Source organism: Lycium ferocissimum, chromosome 3 (assembly GCF_029784015.1).
Source record: "Lycium ferocissimum isolate CSIRO_LF1 chromosome 3, AGI_CSIRO_Lferr_CH_V1, whole genome shotgun sequence".
NCBI lineage: Eukaryota > Viridiplantae > Streptophyta > Magnoliopsida > Solanales > Solanaceae > Lycium > Lycium ferocissimum.
Window position 1 is genome coordinate 12,050,959 of NC_081344.1, and position 18,980 is coordinate 12,069,938.

Here is an 18,980-nt window from a genome sequence, read left to right on the forward strand (position 1 = left end):
GAAAGCGTCAAACAGCTCTGAACATTCACTACGTATGTCCCCTTGGACTCTCATTTACATTAGCTACTAATAGTTCCGCTATGACACTTTAACAGAAGAATTCTTCTTAAACCTTAGCCCATAAACCTATTTTCTTCCAAATTTATTGTAACCTCAATTCAAACAACCAATCAAACTTGGGATCACGAACTAAAATGAGCATAATGAAATAAATGACACCAGAAGATGACAGAAATTAAAGAGTGCCAATCAGAAATTAAAATAGTGCCCAATAATTTACGGGTTACTATTAAAAAATTAGGCGTTCTTTTAATAATCTAATTAATACCAGTGGGACATGAAAGGTTAGAAAAAAAAGTCCCACTCCTGAGAAAAAAAGGATACTCCAAATTCAACAAATGAATCGTTAGACAACCTATTAAAGCGTAAAAGTTGATCACCCAATTGAGTTTAATGTCTATGCATTATGGCCCAAAAAAATATTTATATAATCAGGCCATTTAGGCAATGTATTGACTAATAATTACTTACTTCAAAATAAATGATAAGTGACCGCTATAGTATATTCCAAAATTACATTGATAATTTGTGGAAATAATTAATTCAGTTTACATAACTTAATCCTATTATCCTACTACACATATAGATACATACGGGCTAGAACTTCCGATGACATCATCAATCTAACAATCAGTGTGGCTAACTTGAAAGGAAAGTACATTGTAGGATTAAACTTATGATAACATTAAAATATGAAATTCGAAGTTGGTAATTAAGTCTCCATCTGTATATAGCGTTTTAGGAAGATACTCCTGACATTTGCTACGTAATGGAGCTGGAAAACAGTGTCTCATTAAGGCATATTTCTTGGGCCCAGGAAATTTAGGCGTAAATATCGAAAATCGAAAAAATCGGACGGCGGAAACGACGAAATCGAAAGAATCTAATCGAACTAGTTTGGTTTGGTGTTCGGTGTTCGCTAAAAAAATCGAAAAATAGCCGGAACCGAACTTTGATGATACCGAACCGAAGAACGGAGAAATTTGTACATGCTAAAAAAATTTAAATAGTCGGGCTTATTAAGTTTAAGCGAAAAAACCAATTGTAATGCTCTTTTCTTTTGTATCTAATTTTTCACTTCGGTTGAAAATCAAATATCCTTAACAAAAAAAAAGGTGGACTAGGATGTGTCTTTAGGATTAATGTATGTCCTTTATGTGTTTTCTTAATTATTCTTACTGTATGTATATAACATCTAGTAATCCTATATTATGATTATGATTTTCTGTTCTTGTGTATCTTTTTTTTTTATTTTGATTTCCAATTTGTCGGTTTATGTTTTATTGCTTTTGAGAATATGAATTAGGGTAAATGGAATCGCTTCCTAATATCATATCAAAAAGCAAAATTGAAAAATCCCGAAAACCGAAAAAACCGAACCGAACCGAACTAGTTTGTTTTCGGTGTTCGTGTCACACTCAAAAAAAAAAAACGAAACCATAATAGAATCGAAGTTTGATAAAAAGCAGAAAAGAAACCGAAAACCCATGCACTGCTTTTGTCTGTTTACGCAAACCTACTATATCAAAAAGAAAAAAAAAATGGTGGGAGGGGGGGGGAATATGTCTCAAATAATAACGATCATATAAACATACGCCTCATTACAAGTTTTGGTTTTATGTCAAATCTCTTAAAAATTTCAACAAGCAAGGGTTCAAAGAAAAAAAAATAGAAAAAATCTTTTGCAAATTATAGTGTGTGTTATGATGATTCAATTTCTCAAAGCAGATTCAAGCAAATGTATGAAATGCCTTATTTCTGGAGTTAATTTTTCAAATAACAGTTCAATTTTGAGATATTCTTTTCACAAAAGTCACTAAATTAATTTTTAAGTACTTTTGTTTAGTTGCTTCAAAATTACAATTGACACTAAACTTTTATGGAATTTGATGGGAAAGTCATGTAACTATGAGGACTTCTGGGACTTATGGTCATATACATGTTATAACATTCATGTGGTTAGAACTTTCGGAACTTGTGAATATGTTGTACTCAGGGGCGGAGCCACATAAGGCCAGGGGTTCGTCGGCCGCCAAAACGGAAAAAAATCTTTGTTTATACATGGTTAAATTTTTTTTTCTTTGTACACCTATAGTAGATATTGAATCGATTGATTTCTTTTACATGTTCTTTTATTTTTGAGCAAGTTAATAATCACAGCTGCATGCATTGGTTATCTTTCATCGTCCAAAAAAATGTCTGCCTATATTAGTATGTCCCAAAAATTGTGTGATTTATATTTAAACAATTGAACTTTATGAGATGATTTACGGCCAAACAAATATCTAAGACTTGTTTTTGGACCATACATTTAAAAGTCTTCGTTTTATTTTTTAAACTCACAAATTGCTAAATCAAACTAAAACAATTTTTTAGAACGGAGGCGTATTATTTAGGTGGGTGTAAAAGCTAAGTGGAAAGTGTTAAAGTAATTATGTTTTAATACTATAAGTATATTTATCAAAAATAATGTCACATGTAAGCGCGAGTAAGTAGCTAAAAGGCCTCCCGTATGACCTCATGGTCGTCGGGATTTTTCGGCAGGCAACCAGTGACCTTTGTTCGTTTAGACCATAGGGTGGGCGATGTTTCATTTAGACAACTTTTATGATAAAATCGACTAAAAAATTGCAAAATGGGTGTCATCCACTCGCGAATGACGTGGCGGTGACTTAATTAAAACCGGACATGTGGCAATTGGATGTAAAATAATAATTTAAAAAACAATTACAAGATAAAAAGGAAAAAAAATTATTTTTCACCAAAATAAATAAATAAATTACCTACTTTTCTAAACCACTCCCCCCCCGCCCAACCTCCTTCCCCTTTCTACACCTCTGCTACTGCGCACCATTTTTTTCTTCTAAAGGCTCCATTTTTATTTTTTGTTTCATTAGATTTTGATTCATTTTGAAAGCATATAATTCAAAATTTGGCACTAATCTATAGCCCCAATTCATTATTTTTTTGTTTTGCAGTCCTCGATTCGGAAATTGATTTTCCAATTTGAAGCTTTAAGTTACGTTAATGGCGAGTTCCTCAATCTCACCAAATAGAACCAAATTTCGGATTCGAACTCCTCACGACGTTCGATTCTTTTGAGATATCACCCACTAAAAATGGAGCCGTTTGAGGCAACTAGAAAATTCAAATTGGAAGCTTTGAGCTTGACAATGGCGGCTTCGGCTTTCTTCTTGATAGATATACTACATTCGGGAAAAAAATTGCGAGGTGGGGAAGGCGTGTTTTAAAAGAAAAAAAAAATGTGACCTCAATGGAAGGAGCTTAGAAGCTCGGAAAAGAGAAAATAATTAAATTAATTAGGTGCGCTAAATATTGTTCTTAAGAGCATTAAGAACTTGTTCATGATGTATTCGGGAGTTTGGTTGAGAATCAAAGTTGTTTGAATGATTTTGGAGAGTACAGGTTTGATGAGGAACTTATTGCACGGTGAAAAAAAAATTTTAGCCGGTGGTGGTGTACGATTTGTTAATTTGTAGTGGAAGGGTTTGTCAATTTGTTATCAGCTGTTATACGGAAAACTTGTACGAGGAGGTAGTGTTGCGGTGGCAAGTTGATGGTTTATGGTGGAGGAAGTGTTGGAATGAAAGAGAAGGAAGAAGAAGCATAAAAAAATATAAAAAAATCGTAAAATTAAGCTCTTCACGCGCTGTTTGTGTGAAGGTCACACAATTTTCTAACTCGAAAAACGCTAAATGAAACGTCGATTTAACACGGGTCTAAAAATGGAACAAAAGTCGCTTGAGGTGTTAGTGAAGAGTGGACGACATACGATATGTACGACGATGATTTACGAAAACAAAATATCTAAAACATTTTTAGAAAATACGTTTCAAAGTCTTCATTTATTTTTTAACTAAAATCTAAATCAAGCTAAGACAATTTTTTTTAGAACGGAGGGCGTATTATTTAATTGGGTGTAAAAGCTAAGTGGAAAGTGTTAAAGTAATTATGTTTTAATACTATAAAAGTATATTATCAAAATAATGTCACATGTAGCGCAACGGAGTAAGTAGCTAAAATGCCAAATGTGACTTTTTCAAAATCAACAACTAAAACTAAAATATTGATCCAACTAAAAATATACCAAATTGGAGAGTCTCTTTGGCCCCGCCAACTCCTTCAACAAGCCAAGGCTATTTCTGCAAACATTTACAGGTAAGTTCATCAAATCTCACATAGTAATGGTCAATATGTGACTAGGTTTTCAATAATAAATACTTAATAAACTAGCACCCTTTACCTTATAATTACAGTACAGTAATCTTCTAGCTTGTAAGTCAAGCATATACTGAAATTGTAAATATCTAACAAATTAGTCTTTAAGTTTAACCATTTGGCTCTTAGTTGGTAAATTTTGTCTTGGGGTTTTCGGTTTTTTTTTTTTTTTTTTTTAGTGGGTAAATATTTGTCTCTAGTTGCTAACATGTAAAGTCATATTTGGCATTTTAGCTAATTTTGACATGCCCAAATGTATTTTTAGTCAGATTTTAATGGATTTTCAGCCAAATTTATTTTTTGAATGACCAGTCATAAGTTAATTGATTTTAAAGTGACAAAAAAAATAAATTAGCCCCTTATTCCTGTTTAATTATCATTGATCAGTTGCATTTGATGTTAGAGAACATAATGATGGAGTTAAAATGATTTGAAGTGAGCTAATATATAAAAACATTGGATTTTGATATCATTAGTGTATTTAGATTTATATTAAACTTTGTATTATTACAGATAACAGTCGAGATCGAGATTAATATTAGAAGAAAATGTGTAGATGTACTTTATACAAGAAATTGGTTATAGAACTTTGTGCAAAACTAGTAAGAAATCGGTTAAGAGATACTTTTAGGGATTCAAATTGCCTATTTTCAGTAAGCTGGTTGAGATATTGTGTATTCTAATTTACTGCAATTGCTGTTTCTTTTAAGAGTTCCTGAACTGAAAAAGTAGTAAGTAGTGCATATTGATATTATGCACTTTGCATTGCCTCTTTTTCAAGGAAAAAAAAAAAGAAGAGGCGGCACAATATTGTGTGGCCTCTTATGTCTTAACAATGGTGTAAAAGTGCTTGTATACTATTGAGAACCACATGTGTAAACTTTATTAGTGTGAAAACCTTGATGTATGGAATAAGTGATAAGTAACATTTCCTGACATGATGTCCACTTTTTTTTTTTTTTTTTTTTAAATGTTTTGTTCCCTTTTAGCTTGTTTATGGTGAAATTTTTTTCTTTGGTTTAATCTTTGGCAGGGGAAAGTGCAAGTGAATACGGAAACCGATAGAGAACTTCATGAAGAAATATCACTATATACTTGTGTTGCTATTTTTTGGCTCTGTTCTGTCGTCAATATTACTCCTGAAGCATCTTGAGCACGAGGTTAGTTCTTAACCAACGAGTTTGTTGTATTGTTCCTAACTCTCATTGTTTCAGCTCCTTTTTCTTTTATGGTAGGATGAGTTTAATGCTTAAAAGGAGTGTGAGTTCAATATGACTTGATTGTAATATTTCTGATATCAATGTTATGGCCAATTTTATGTAATCATTCATTTCCCTAGTGGAAGAATGAAAATGAAAGAATAATAAACCGTACCAGTAAATGAGGACACTAGGATAGAGGGTGTTCAAGCTAGGACTTTCATGGATGAAATTCTTAGTTTTCTTTTGAAGAATCGGTTTGGAGTTGGTCTTCGAGATGAAATCAACTTCATTTGGCTGTTTTCGAAATTAGAACTTTTTAAACCAAATGCCATTTAAAGAAGCTTTTGTGCTCATGCTATTTCATTCAATCATGTGACACTTGCATCTCAGTTTTAGATTGCAGAGGAAACATATTCTTCTTAATCTAATTGGTTATATTGATATCTATAAAAGTAATAATATTACGAGGTGGATTATATTGATGAAGAACTACTATTCAAGGTATTACAGTGTAGCTATGAAATTAAAGAAGCAATGTAGTTCTTTATACGTTAATTCTTTTCAGTGGTGACTTAGGAGGATTCTATTTTCTGGGAGGGGGAAGTGTTTGTCTTATTCTCATCAGATGGTTGTATTTTCTCTTTGTCATGGATACCTCGTTTTATGTAAATTCTCAGATTAGCTTCCAAGAGTTCAAAAACAAGCTCCTTGAACCTGGTCACGTTGATCGAATTGTTGTTGCTAACAAAGAAGTTGCCACAGTTTATATAAGGAGTTATTCACCTGGTAATAATCAAACTTGTGATGACACAGTTCAAGGTCCTACAAATGGTAGTAGAAACCTGAGCCACCACAAATACTATTTCAACATTGGGAGTGTTGAGTCATTTGAGCTGAAGCTTAAGGAAGCACAAGAAGCCTCTGGAATAGACCCTCACAATTATGTCCCTGTGGTATATGTTAATGAGTTGGATTGGCTCCCAGAAACAATGAAGTTTGGTGCAACAGTATTGCTTCTAGCTATCATGTATTATATGGATTTGGAGGTGTTCGTGGGAATACTTAATATTGGTAAAGCGCATTTCAGGAAGATGGACAAAAATGCAAAGAACAAGGTGCGAATTAGTTCCCATTATTGGTGCAGTTTCAAAATAACCAGCAGTCTTTTCTTATTTCATGATTAGTTGGAAATTAACGTCAGTTGGCACTTTTATGGTACAGGTCTTCTTCAAGGATGTGGCTGGATGTGACGAGGCTAAGCAAGAAATCATGGAGTTTGTCCACTTCCCAAGAATCCCAAGAAATACGAGGAGTTAGGAGCCACAATTCCTAAGGGTGCTCTTTTAGTGGGTCCTCCTGGGACTGGAAAGACACTTCTAGCTAAAGCTACAGCCGGAGAGTCTGGTGTACCTTTCCTCTCTATTTCTGGTTCAGATTTTTTGGAGATGTTTGTTGGTATTGGACCAGCTAGAGTTAGAGCTTATTTCGGGAGGCAAGACGCATGTGTGCACCTAGTATTATTTTCATCGATGAGATTGATGCAATTGGTGGAACAAGAGGGAGGGGAGGCTATTCTGGAGGAAATGATGAACGTGAAAGAACTTTAAATCAACTGCTTGTAGAATTGGATGGATTTGCAACCACATCTGAGGTAGTTGTACTTGCGGGCACAAATAGACTTGATATATTAGACAAAGCCTTGTTAAGGCCTGGTCGATTTGATCGCCAGATTACAATTGACAAACCAGACATAAAAGGTCGTGAACAGATTTTCACTATCTATCTGAACAAGTTGAAAATTGATCAAGAGGCAGCACTCTATTCACAGAGGCTTGCTGCTCTAACACCAGGATTTGCTGGAGCAGACATTGCAAATGTTTGTAATGAAGCTGCTTTGGTTGCTGCTAGGAGTGAGAGTACCAAAATCAAAATGCAACATTTGAGGCAGCAATAGACAGGGTGATTGGTGGTCTAGAGAAGAACAAGGTATCCAACCTCCTCATTTTTTTCTTGAGATGCCGTTATAAATTGCAATCCTGTAGGTTCTATTAAGACTTGCAAATGGCAAAACCTTATGTTTGAATATATAATTTATGAATTTTTTGCTTTCTGCAGGTCATAAGCAAGCTGGAAAGGAGGACAATTGCCTATCATGAATCTGGTCATGCTGTTGCTGGTTGGTTCTTGGAACATGCAGATCCATTACTTAAAGTGACAATTATTCCTCGTGGTACAGCAGCACTAGGATTTGCTCAATATGTTCACAATGAAAATCTTTTAATGACCAAGGAGCAGCTATTTGATATGACATGTATGACTCTTGGTGGACGAGCTGCTGAGCAGGTAAATTTATCAACTGTCTCCTTGCTTTCACATGTTTTCCCTACAGCACTATCAGTTAATCTTTCGGAAAAATCTCATTATGCTGGATGCATATGCAAACTACTCCTGCCAAAGACTGTTAGAGCGTCCCCCCATTGGGTGAAAAAATAGGTTGTTGTCTCCTTATATGGTCTTGGTAGGGCTGGCAAAATGGTTAAAAAAATTTAGTAACCATCCAATCCGACCCGTTAGATATGGGTTGGATAACTGACTATTTATAAATGGATCAAATATGGATATTATCCATTAAAAATGGATATCCAGATGGATAATGTGGATATCCATATTATCAATACTTATTTCTCTACTTATTATTTTTCATGAGTTCTTGTTTTCTGGGATTTCACTGGGTGCGTTGTCGTTGTTTTCTGGGAGACTAAACTTATTTGGCTTTTAGTGTGTTCACACCTGACTATTCCTGAAATCATGGATAGGTTAATCCCTTTTATCCGTGTTAAATATGGGCAGGTCGGATATTTTATTCGCTTTTGTTTAACCGTTTTTCTACCTGCATATCAATCGACCCGCCCGTTTGCCACTCCTAGGTCTGGGATAATTCTTGCATTGTACTTCAAGATGATTCCTATGACATTCTCTTTAGGAAATAAGAAATCAGTTTCTTTGGGAAGGCAATGCTAGTAAGAGAAATCTGCATTTAGTCAAATGGCAAGTGGCATTAAATACAAAAAAGGTGGAGGCCTAGGTGTGAGAAATTTGAAATTGCACAATATGAGCTTGCTTCTTAAATGGTTATGGAGGTACTTGCTGGAAGGGAATGAGATATGGAAGAAATTGATCAATGATATTTATGGTAATAATGGTGAGTGGGGACCTTCACATTTACACAAGAATGCTAGGTGAGGCATATGGAAATGTATTACTCCCTCCATCCCAATTAATGTGATATAGTTTGATTGGGCACAGATTTTGAGAAAGAAAGGAAGATTTTTGAAACTTGTGGTATAAAACAAGCCATAGTATATTTGTGTGGCTGTAAATCATTTCATTAAGGGTTCAAGGGGAAGTTTTTAGTTAAATTATTTCTAAATATAGGAATGTATCATTCTTTTTGGACAGACTAAAGACGAAATTGTATCACATAAAATTGGGACAGAGGATGTAGTAAATTATGGGAAGAATTTTTAGGATATACTAAACTAGAAGTCGGGAATGGCCAGAGAATCAAATTTTGGACAGATTTATGGATAGGGGAGGAAAGCTTAAGTCAAAATTCACTAATCTGTTCAATTGTTCTATAAACGAGGCTGGAACTATTGTTCAGATTCAGGATGGCATATTGAACTTAGAAGAAACTTGAATGATTGGGAGATTGAAGATTACTGTCTACTACTTGAACAGTTAAATTCCGTCTCTATTGATCATAGGAAGGTGGATCCGCAAATCTGGGAAAGTGGTGAAGGGGAAAAAAATTCAGTTAAAAGTTGCGATGATTTGTTAATAAAGAAGTCAGGTGATGGAGTTGATAATTGGCCCTGGAGGATGATTTGTAGACAAAAGCTCCAGTAAAGGTAGCATGCTTTGGTTGGATAGCAACTTGGGAGGCATGTTTGACTCAAGATAATTTGCAGAAAAGAGGTTTTAGCTTATGTAATAGATGTTATCTCTGTGAAGGAACCTAGGAAACAATAAATCATCTCTTCCTGCACTGCAGGTATCTAGACAGTGTTGGGAACTATTTTTAAGCATATGTGGTGTATCCTGGGTGATGGCACAGACTGTGAGGAGCCTGTTGGTTGAATGGAAATCCCAAAGGGTACCCAGAAAGTCGAAGCAACTATGGAGGACCATCCCATTGTGCATCCTTTGGACCTTATGGCTGGAAAGGAACAAGGCTTGTTTTGAAGGGCATAGGAATCATATTTCTAGAATTAGGAATAAGTGTATGCACAACCTATATTATTTTTGTAAGCGTAGTTCTCCAGTGAATGTGCATAAGTTTTGGATTTTCTAGATTTGTTTGAAGGGATGTAAGTCTTGTTTCTTGTTCTAGGTTGTTTTGTGTATCGTTTTGCACCATCTTGGTACCTTACATATAAACTTTTATCTGATTAAAAAAAAAAAAAAAAAGACATTCTCTTTAGGAAATCACCTTTTTTTGATAATCTGTTCTGCCCTTAAACTTAAAGAAATAGTTAGCCTCTAGAAGGTGAATCCCTTATGACGTGAATTACTTGTGTTATGGTTATGCTCGACTATTTTAGGTACCCTTTTTGCTGTCATAAGTAACATGAATAAGTAGTTTTCTAGGTGTATTTAAGAAAACAGTGTCATGCACCAACTTTTACAGGGTAACATGCCCAAATGCATACTTCCTAAATGATTCCGAATGTGTTTGGTCATATTCAATTCTCTGCTTTTCAACCCAAAGAAAAGCTGTGCAATGTAGTAGGCCATATATAACAACTCTGCATTCTATAGAATGAATAACCTAAGACGAAACTTCACATATAATACGCCGTTGTTGGACAAGATCTAGTCACTATGTACCTTAATGAAAATGCAGTCTCTTTAAATCATTAATAGCAGCTTTCTTTTAATTTTCACTAAAATCAGTTTTTAACAATGTTAATATGGATATTAACTACTGAATTTTAAGTAGATTTTGATTGGAAAAATCTCAACCGGAGCTCAAGATGATTTGGAGAAAGTGACCAAGATGACATATGCCCAGGTAGCAGTCTACGGTTTCAGCGACAAAGTTGGTCTTCTTTCTTTTCCGCAAAGGGAAGATACAGTTGAGACATCAAAGCCCTACAGTAGCAAGACGGCAGCGCTCATTGACGACGAAGTTAGAGAATGGATAGCCAGGGCATATGAACATACTCTAAAACTTATAAAGGAACACAGAGAACATGTAGCTCACATTGCAGAATTGCTACTTGAAAAGGAGGTCCTTCATCAAGAAGATCTGGTCGGGGTATTGGGTGAACGCCCGTTGGAGGGTAGTGAGCCCACAAACTATTACTGGTTCAAGCAAGGATTCGAAGAAGAGAACGGAGAAACTAAAGAAATCCCAGTCAGTGTTGTCAAAGGTGAAAAAGCGCAAGAAAGAATAGAGAAAGGCACAAGGTATGCTTAGGAAATGTGCAATTAAAGGATGCGATCTAGTAAAGAAAGGTGCAATGAAGAAAAGAATTATATTAACAAGATAATAGAAAAAACTAAGTACAAAGCATGTCTATCAAGTTCGGAAATCAGCTTGGAAATTGGATTTCGATGCAAAGGTGCAGCTTTTAGTTTCTTTTTTTTATTCCATCGAGCTTCGAGTTTCTAATTCAGGTAAAAAATGACTAGTTCTCTTTTGTCAAGTTTCTTGATTCCTTTTCCTGATAAGTGAAAAGCTTATTCATAAATATGTTAGGAATTGCAACAAGGGGATTGTCTTGGTATAATCGTGGGCTCACATTTTGTAAATGACAATGCAGAGTAGCGACTTTCTAGTTACTTCATATTTTAGAAAATTGTCAAAATTACTAGCCCTGATGTTTAGCAACACAAATTTGGGTACCCCTTGAATGATTTATCAGGAAAAAAAAAAGTGAAATTTAATATAGCTTGTGTTTCTTCTTATATGCACGCATAAATTCTGTATTTAGTTTCTTCTTTACATGCATGCATAAATATGAAGAAGAATTCAGAGCATAAGTTTACATGCATGCATAAAAGAATTTATGCTCTGCATCAAAAGTACTAAATGTGAATAAATCTGGCACTGCAACTCGACATGCGCCCCTGCATCCAACATGGTTTTGCTAACTTTTTAATTAAATGAATACATATATACATTATATTTTTCTTATAAAACATACTATACAGTCAATAGATTGATTGAATCGCTTGAAAAAATAATTCAAAGTAAACATCAACTTACGATGGAAGTAAAGTCATATTAAAACCCCACAGTTCTAAATCTGAACATGTGTACTAACTGATTTGTGATGCTAGGCCGACACTGATTATGTAAAATCGTGTGTACGTTACTAGTGATAAGTAGTAATTTTCTAAATTTTAAGTAGAGAATATTTTACAATAAGTATTCCCTCACATTTCCTAGACGCATAATATTCTTTTTACTCAATTTGAATGTAACCAAGACGCATTTTGAACCCACACACTCTGCATCTCCGTATCTAAACTAGGTCATGTGCTTGCTGGAGTTGTTTTTGCCTTCTAAGAAACTCCTCTTGTTGCTCGTGCCCGAATTGAGCCAATTGTTGCAGAGTTTCCCTGTAAAAGAGTATAAGATATTGCACTACATCAATTGTGGCCAAAATTCTTGGAGTGCACTAAAGAATTGTTACACTGTCAGGTTAAGTTGACCTACGGCAACAAGTAGCCTACCTACCAACCATGATATAGTAACTAGGACAATATAGTGTAGTAGCCTGCTATAGACACAGTCGTGGTGTAAACAATATAGATAACTTAAACTCAAATTCGTCAAGGAACATAACCACACAAGTAATCCTTGATGGTTTTTACCTGATCTCTTCAAGTGCTTGAGACCGAAGTTTGTTGAGGAGTTGAAGGCCATCAAGAGCTTCAGATTGTCCATCCAAAAGTTGTTTCTGTTTATACAAAGCTTGGCCATCGCCCATCAATATTCCCAATATCATCAGCTTTACTCTGCAATTAATCCTCCCCTACTTGTAGTATGTTCTGTATTTTTTCTTCAGCAAATTCACCAGAATCCTTCAAACTATTCAGCAACCTCTCTAGTTCATGCTTCCATGCATCCATCCTGCAATTATATTAGTATACAGAAAACATAAGAAGTCAACTCATTAACTTTCACTAAAAGGGCAGCTCGGTGGACAAAACATCCCACGTTCACATAGGGTCCATAGAAGGGCTGCATCTCAGTGGGGGTGTGATGTAGGCAGCCTACCCTGACACAACACACAAGTATCAGTAGCTGATTTCTTGGCTCGAACCCGTGACCTATAGATCACACAGAGAACTTTTCCCGTTGCTCCAAGAATCTCCTTCAATTCATTCAAACCAAAAAAAAAAAAAAAAAGATGAAAACTTACTCCAATTGATGGCAAATGGCAGGGGTTTCAAGAAAGAACTAAGTAACTTGTCAAAACATCAGTGTCTAAGTCCATGAAACATTCAGACATTGGTGATTTTGCATCACAATGAGGCAACGGGGACTTTCCAGTGTGCTGGTGGAAGCAATCACATAAATTCCAATAAAACATATATCTTAATTCTTCATCAGCAAGAGCCTTTGAACAGACAGTATTTAAGCTCTGATAAGCTCTCTGCCAACAAGACTTAGGGACTAACATCTTTTCTTTAAGTCCATTTTGATTCTCAAAAGCTTCCATTGAGAATTCAGACATCAACTTAATCATTTGGCTTTTTGAAGAGTATTTGCCTGAATCAGTTTGTTGTTCTTGTTTATCATTCTTGTTAGTTGCTGTAGTTGAAAAGAACAAACCCCATGATGATGAACTTTGTGACACCAAAACCAATAACAAAATCAACCTTTTTTGCATATGAAATCGACCCATTTTTGTTCTCAATGTGCACAACAACTCCGCAATTCGAGAAACACAAAAGTAAAAAAAGCTTATATATTTTTTTTTTCCTTCTTACCAAGTGTATATAAAGGGTTTTGACGGACTGGGAAGAAATTTTCGAGGAAGTAAAAGTGTTTGAATGTATATATGATACTTTAATTTGAACTTGAAGTAAAAGAAAAGGACATAAATAATTTTAATATAGGAATCTACAGATATATCAGGAAACAACAAAATTTGGAAAAATTTCCATAACTTAAACGCAAAAAAAAACTTTCCATGTTTAAATTATCTTAGGTTTTGATGCACCTTTTTTTTTTTTATTAATGATAGCAAGAATGTCAGTGGGTTTTATGATTAATAAAAACAGAGATTTTAGTTACTTCGATTCATCGTCTGAGGGATTATGGTATAAGTTGTCTTCCCTTTAGTGTTTTAAAAGAAATATAATTCAATTTGTTTTTCTTAAACCGGAGATCTGGTTAAGGGAGGAGCAGTTTCATCTACTGTACCACATCCTTTAGTAGTCGTTTCCTTTCACTCATTCATTATTTATTTATTTATTTTAACCTTTTTTGAGAAAAAAGAAATAGTTTATATATATATATATATATATATATATATATATTTTAAATTCTTTGTAGATACACTAACTAGTATACCAATCCGTGGTTCGCACAGCCAAACAAAAAAAAATGTAATTGAATATCAATGTCAAACTTTTTTAAAATTCAAATATTTAGTAATCGAATGTATCCTTTTTATGATTGTTGCCATCTTTTCATGATGTTCTTCACATTCTATAAAAAGATTTGACAAAAAGAATACCTCCAATAAAAAATTTCAAAAAAAAAAAAAAAAAAAAAAAAAAGGAAACAGGGAAAAAAAAAACAATTGGGGAAAATGTGAAAAAAAAAAAAAAAAAAACCTCAATCTAATTGTTTACATCATCAATGGAAGAAAATAATTGTATTTGTGTTGAAGGTTTTGTCTTTTTTTTTGCGCTTTTAGAACATTTTGGGGCCCCTCTTTTCTTGAAAGATTTAACTCTAATTACTCACAATCATACACTAATTTATCTTGCTGAGCATGTTTGAAGATCAAATAAATTCTCTTATTACGGGGCATGGTTATATACATTCTTTGAACTGGAATTTATGAAGAAAAAATGAAATGTAAGATCGAATGTGAATAGAAAGTGTGATATTACATTTATTTCACTCTTTGTGACCTTTCCTTTCGTCATGAACCTAATAGACATAGAAGAGGTACAATTTCCCTGCATTAGATACAAATCTAAATTATTTTTCATGTTAGCTCCAAATTGACCTTATCGCCAGTTCCAAAATTTAATCACATACTTCACTAATTTTCAAATTAAAATTAAAAAAGCATTTAACAAAATGTACTTCAGAAAAATAATTCACCAACACACCAATATCAGATTACACAAAATTAACTCCATTCAAATGGACCTCTATTTTCAATCATGCTATCCTTTGTCAGCCTATTTTTGAACCTGTCATATTACACAAAAACCAAAAAATGACCAATAAAAATGATAACATCATAAAGTTGTTTCTTTGTTATTTCTAAATAGTTATTATTTCTATACGGTTGCCAAGTTAAGAACATTATGGAAAACTGGAGAAGAATCACGAAAGCCAAGAAATATGATAGATTTATTAAAGACGATTAAACCTATTTACATCAGTAATTAATATATATATATATATATATATATATATATATATATAGTGGGGTTATATTTTTTGTTTTGATATAAATCTTGATAGGAATATAGAGTGATGTTTTAGCAAATATTTTAAGCAATCCTACGCGGTATTCCCTCACTCCTTGATTTCCTCTTTATGATGTAGGTATATTTCTAATTTTTTGTCTATTTCCCAATTTTTACGTTTTTTTTTTTTTTAATAATCTGGTCTTTGTCCAGTTATGAATCTTATTACACTGTTCATCTCTTTCTCTTAATCTTAGTTCTTAATATCCCTCTTCTTTAATCACACCCTGGTTACCATGGCCAACATCGTTCTTTATCATTTGGACATTAAAACGGCCTTTCAAATACCTAGGAATTTACAGGTTCCATCGAGTATATTAAGAAATTAAGAGAATAACCATATACTAAGAATAATGGATTCATAATAACAAGTAAGTAATTACTCAAACATAATATATTAATTAAACATGGAATAATTTACATAGTAGGGAGATAAGTACAGAAAACATAGTTAAAAACTTACATGATTTGAAGATGGAGAGAGGTTTCCCTTTCGGGGAACCCGAAAACTACTTCACACTAATAGAAAATAACTTGAAGGCTTAATACTATTTTGCAAGGAAGTTTATATTACAAAAGGTTTTGATTGAAAAAAGGATTGGGGCATTTTGAAAGAGAAGGGGAATATGGAGCTTTCTTTGAGAAGTCTTCAGATGCTTTTTCTCGATGATCTTGCTTCTCCACAAATCTTCTATATATACGTGTACGGCGGACTTCAACTCCGTATTTCAAATTTATAAAGAATCTTTTGAGTTCGGTAGGGTGCTCTTGGGCCCCATCGTCAATGGGAAATTTTTCAAAAGATCTTTTTTATATTTTTGTCCGTTTCTTGAAATTTGTCCCGTTACTTTATTAAAGCTACTACTTTATTAGAGTTCTTTAATAAAAATCTCTTCTTTTACGAGATGTCTTTGTAACTTATCTTTTATCATTATTCCACTAAAAGTCTTCTTTTTCTTTTTTGAAATGTCTTTATCTTTGTCTTTAAAGTCTTTTTTCTATAATGTCTTCTTTTTGATTTTGTCTTCTTGTGATATCATTATTGTCTCCATTAATTCTTGCCTATGTATCCAAATTGTGTAGAGCAATCGAATCAAAACTCATGCCCGAGTCTACATCATTCGGATCTTGAGAGTCTTGAAATGCACTTTCCTGAAAATTAATATCATCTCCTTCGAAATTTAAACTATGGATTGGTGACATCCCTTGACTTGGAGATAATTCTGGACTAGGATTTTTAACTATATGTTTATCTTGTTCTTTTGTCTGAATTTTTTTTCTAGTGTCTCTTTTACTATATTTTCTATTTTTCGTTCTTTTTCTTTTTTGCAAGTAGGCTTTTTAGTAATATATATAAGCGGGAATACCAAATTTTGATGGTCCTCACAGGGGTATTTTCGTTATTTTGTTGTCTGACGCTGCGAAGTTGCTACAGCCTACACGTGGCTACTGCAGTTCCTTTTCCCTGCACACTCTCACTTTTCACTTTTGCCCTTATTCGGCTTTAAAGACTATAATATATTCCTACGTGGACTTTTATAAAGTGTATAGTGTAGTAGTAATTTTTGGTGGATCTCTTTTTGGTCTTATTAGGTTACATTTTACATTTTTGTCATTATATTTTGATAAAATTTAGACAACTTTGAAGTCACATTTTCAGGTATTGTTTTAAACTACTTTACTCTATGGGTGTATTTGGTATGAAGAAATATTTTTTTTTGAGAGAAAATATTTTTTAAGTAAAAGTGTTTTTAAAGAAAAATAAATGAATTTAACATGTATTTTCGATGTTTGGTAAGTTAAAATATGTGTATATAATATAGACAAAGACATGTGGATGTGAATGTCATGTGGGGATAGGGGTGTGGAGATGGGGTGGAGTGGGGTGGGGTGGACATAGGATGTGTTGGAGGGTGGAGATGTGGAATATCATATGATTTTTTTTTTTTTTACTTTCATGGGAAAGTAATTTTCTTTATTTTTAAGGAACTTTTTTTCTTAGCGAAAATATTTTTCAAAAATATTTGATAAACCAAACATGAGAAACTTAAAAAATATCTTCTGAAAAATTGTTTCATCCTTACCAAACAAGCCCTATATATTTACTTGAGTTATTATTTAGTAATATCCTTAAAAGATTATTAGGTTAATTTGTTTAAAGATTCTAAACTAAGGTTACATAAATATTATAGTCCAAATTAGAAGTCATTGAAATTTTTGGTGTATTAGTTAGATGATTATAGCAGACGAAAACATGAGTTTTTGTTAATACGGTGAAATTCAAAGATATATATATATATATATATATATATATATATATATATATATATATATATATACACACACACACATATTATAAAATAAATAATTCCGTCAACAATGAAAGTAAAAATATTAGATGATAAAATGAAGTTTTGCTTTTATATAGGGGGAACATACTAATTTAAATTTTATTAAGTGTGAGCTTTTCTGACGTAATTTTGAAATATTTATTTCATCTCCTACTAATTTCTCGATGCATGCACACCTCACTTCATGTTTTTCTTTAAAGATGGGTTAATAATAAAAGTCGAAAGCAAATATTTGAAATCAGATACGTGTTCTTCACAAAAACAAAACGAACAATATGTTTCAGTTATGATTTTGGAGAACTTTTTTCCTTTGGATGCACGCGTCTTCTTTTTTCAATTTTTTTTTCTTTCTTCTGCCTTAGAGTTGGTAATAAATCTTGTTTTTCTTATGAAAGAGGTTGTGTAATTACACTAGGGGTGAAGAAAAGGAAAAGAAGAAGGGGTTAAAATTAACCTGAATTTCAGTACTTGTGTTGGATCATATTTTATTCTTATTGAAAAAAGAACGATTCTTATAAAATAATTTTTTTCCTGAACTTCTTTTTTCTTAATTATATAGAAAGTTTTAATTGACATTTTTACAACGTCTTTGAAGAATCTATGATATTTACAAATACTGAAAGTAGAAATTATTGACCGATGCCATATAGTATTGAAAGGAAAGTAATGTTATCAGGATCAAATTATCTTTTGAATCTTTTATTTGTTAACTAAGAATTAGTTTTTTTAAGCATAAAGTATAGATTAAGAACAAAAATGATTCTTAAGGTTCATTTTGATACACTTAGTTTTGTTCTTGAATTTTGTCTAAAACTAAAGTTACATCGCACCATTTAGCCATAAAACCTTGCGACACGAAATTATGAATGAAAACTTAATAAATACGAAAAAATTATATTTTTATCTTTGAATAATGAAATTATATGCTCACAAATTCATAAATGCTAAAAATATTTTCCAAGTTACCATATAGATTATGGTTTTTTTTTTTTTTTTTTTTTTTTTTTTTGTATTTGCTAATTTTCACCTTATTTGCTCCTCATAAATAGTTTCTTCTTTGAAAAAATTTCAATTATGTAATTAAAAACTTGAATAATTATGAAATCTTATCAATAAGACATGATTAACTAATAATACAATAGAAAAATATGACAAAAATTATATATTTACTAATTAAAGCTTTCATTTTTGAGTTTGGGCCCGGGCTTAGCACGGGGCGTCCCGCCACTAATCTTTGTAGAAGTTGCCCTCGCGTAAGTGTCTTTGGTAGTCTCCGTCTTGTACGGAGAGATGAACATCCCTCGTATTCACTTTTTGGCAAAGTACCATCAACGGATTTGATGAGTCTTTCCGCCATTCTTACGTTTGAGCGGACTATTTGTATCTTTACCTATAC

At 33.1% G+C, this 18,980-nt stretch overlaps 1 protein-coding gene and 1 pseudogene across 1 annotated transcript; one reads left to right on the forward strand and one right to left on the reverse strand.

The window, feature by feature from the left end:
* Positions 1–5,351: 5,351 nt before the first annotated feature.
* LOC132048693 (ATP-dependent zinc metalloprotease FTSH 8, mitochondrial-like) lies at positions 5,352–11,056 on the forward strand (annotated as a pseudogene).
* Positions 11,057–11,758: 702 nt separating this feature from the next.
* On the reverse strand, positions 11,759–12,656 carry LOC132050946 (protein GAMETE EXPRESSED 1-like). The gene is made up of 2 exons (XM_059442272.1): positions 12,387–12,656; positions 11,759–12,131 (listed from the first exon to the last, which is right to left on the reverse strand). The coding sequence occupies exons 1-2, from the start codon at positions 12,518–12,520 to the stop codon at positions 12,035–12,037; spliced, it is 231 nt and encodes a 76-aa protein (XP_059298255.1). The 5' UTR covers positions 12,521–12,656; the 3' UTR covers positions 11,759–12,034.
* Between the last annotated feature and the right edge of the window lie 6,324 nt (positions 12,657–18,980).

Coding starts and splice junctions, on each gene's coding strand:
- LOC132050946 (XM_059442272.1), bottom strand. CDS start 12,520: ATGATATTGGGAATATTGATGGGCGATGGCCAAGCTTTGTATAAACAG. Junction 12,132..12,386: donor CAAGCACTTGAAGAGATCAG/GTAAAAACCATC, acceptor ACTCTTTTACAG/GGAAACTCTGCAACAATTGG.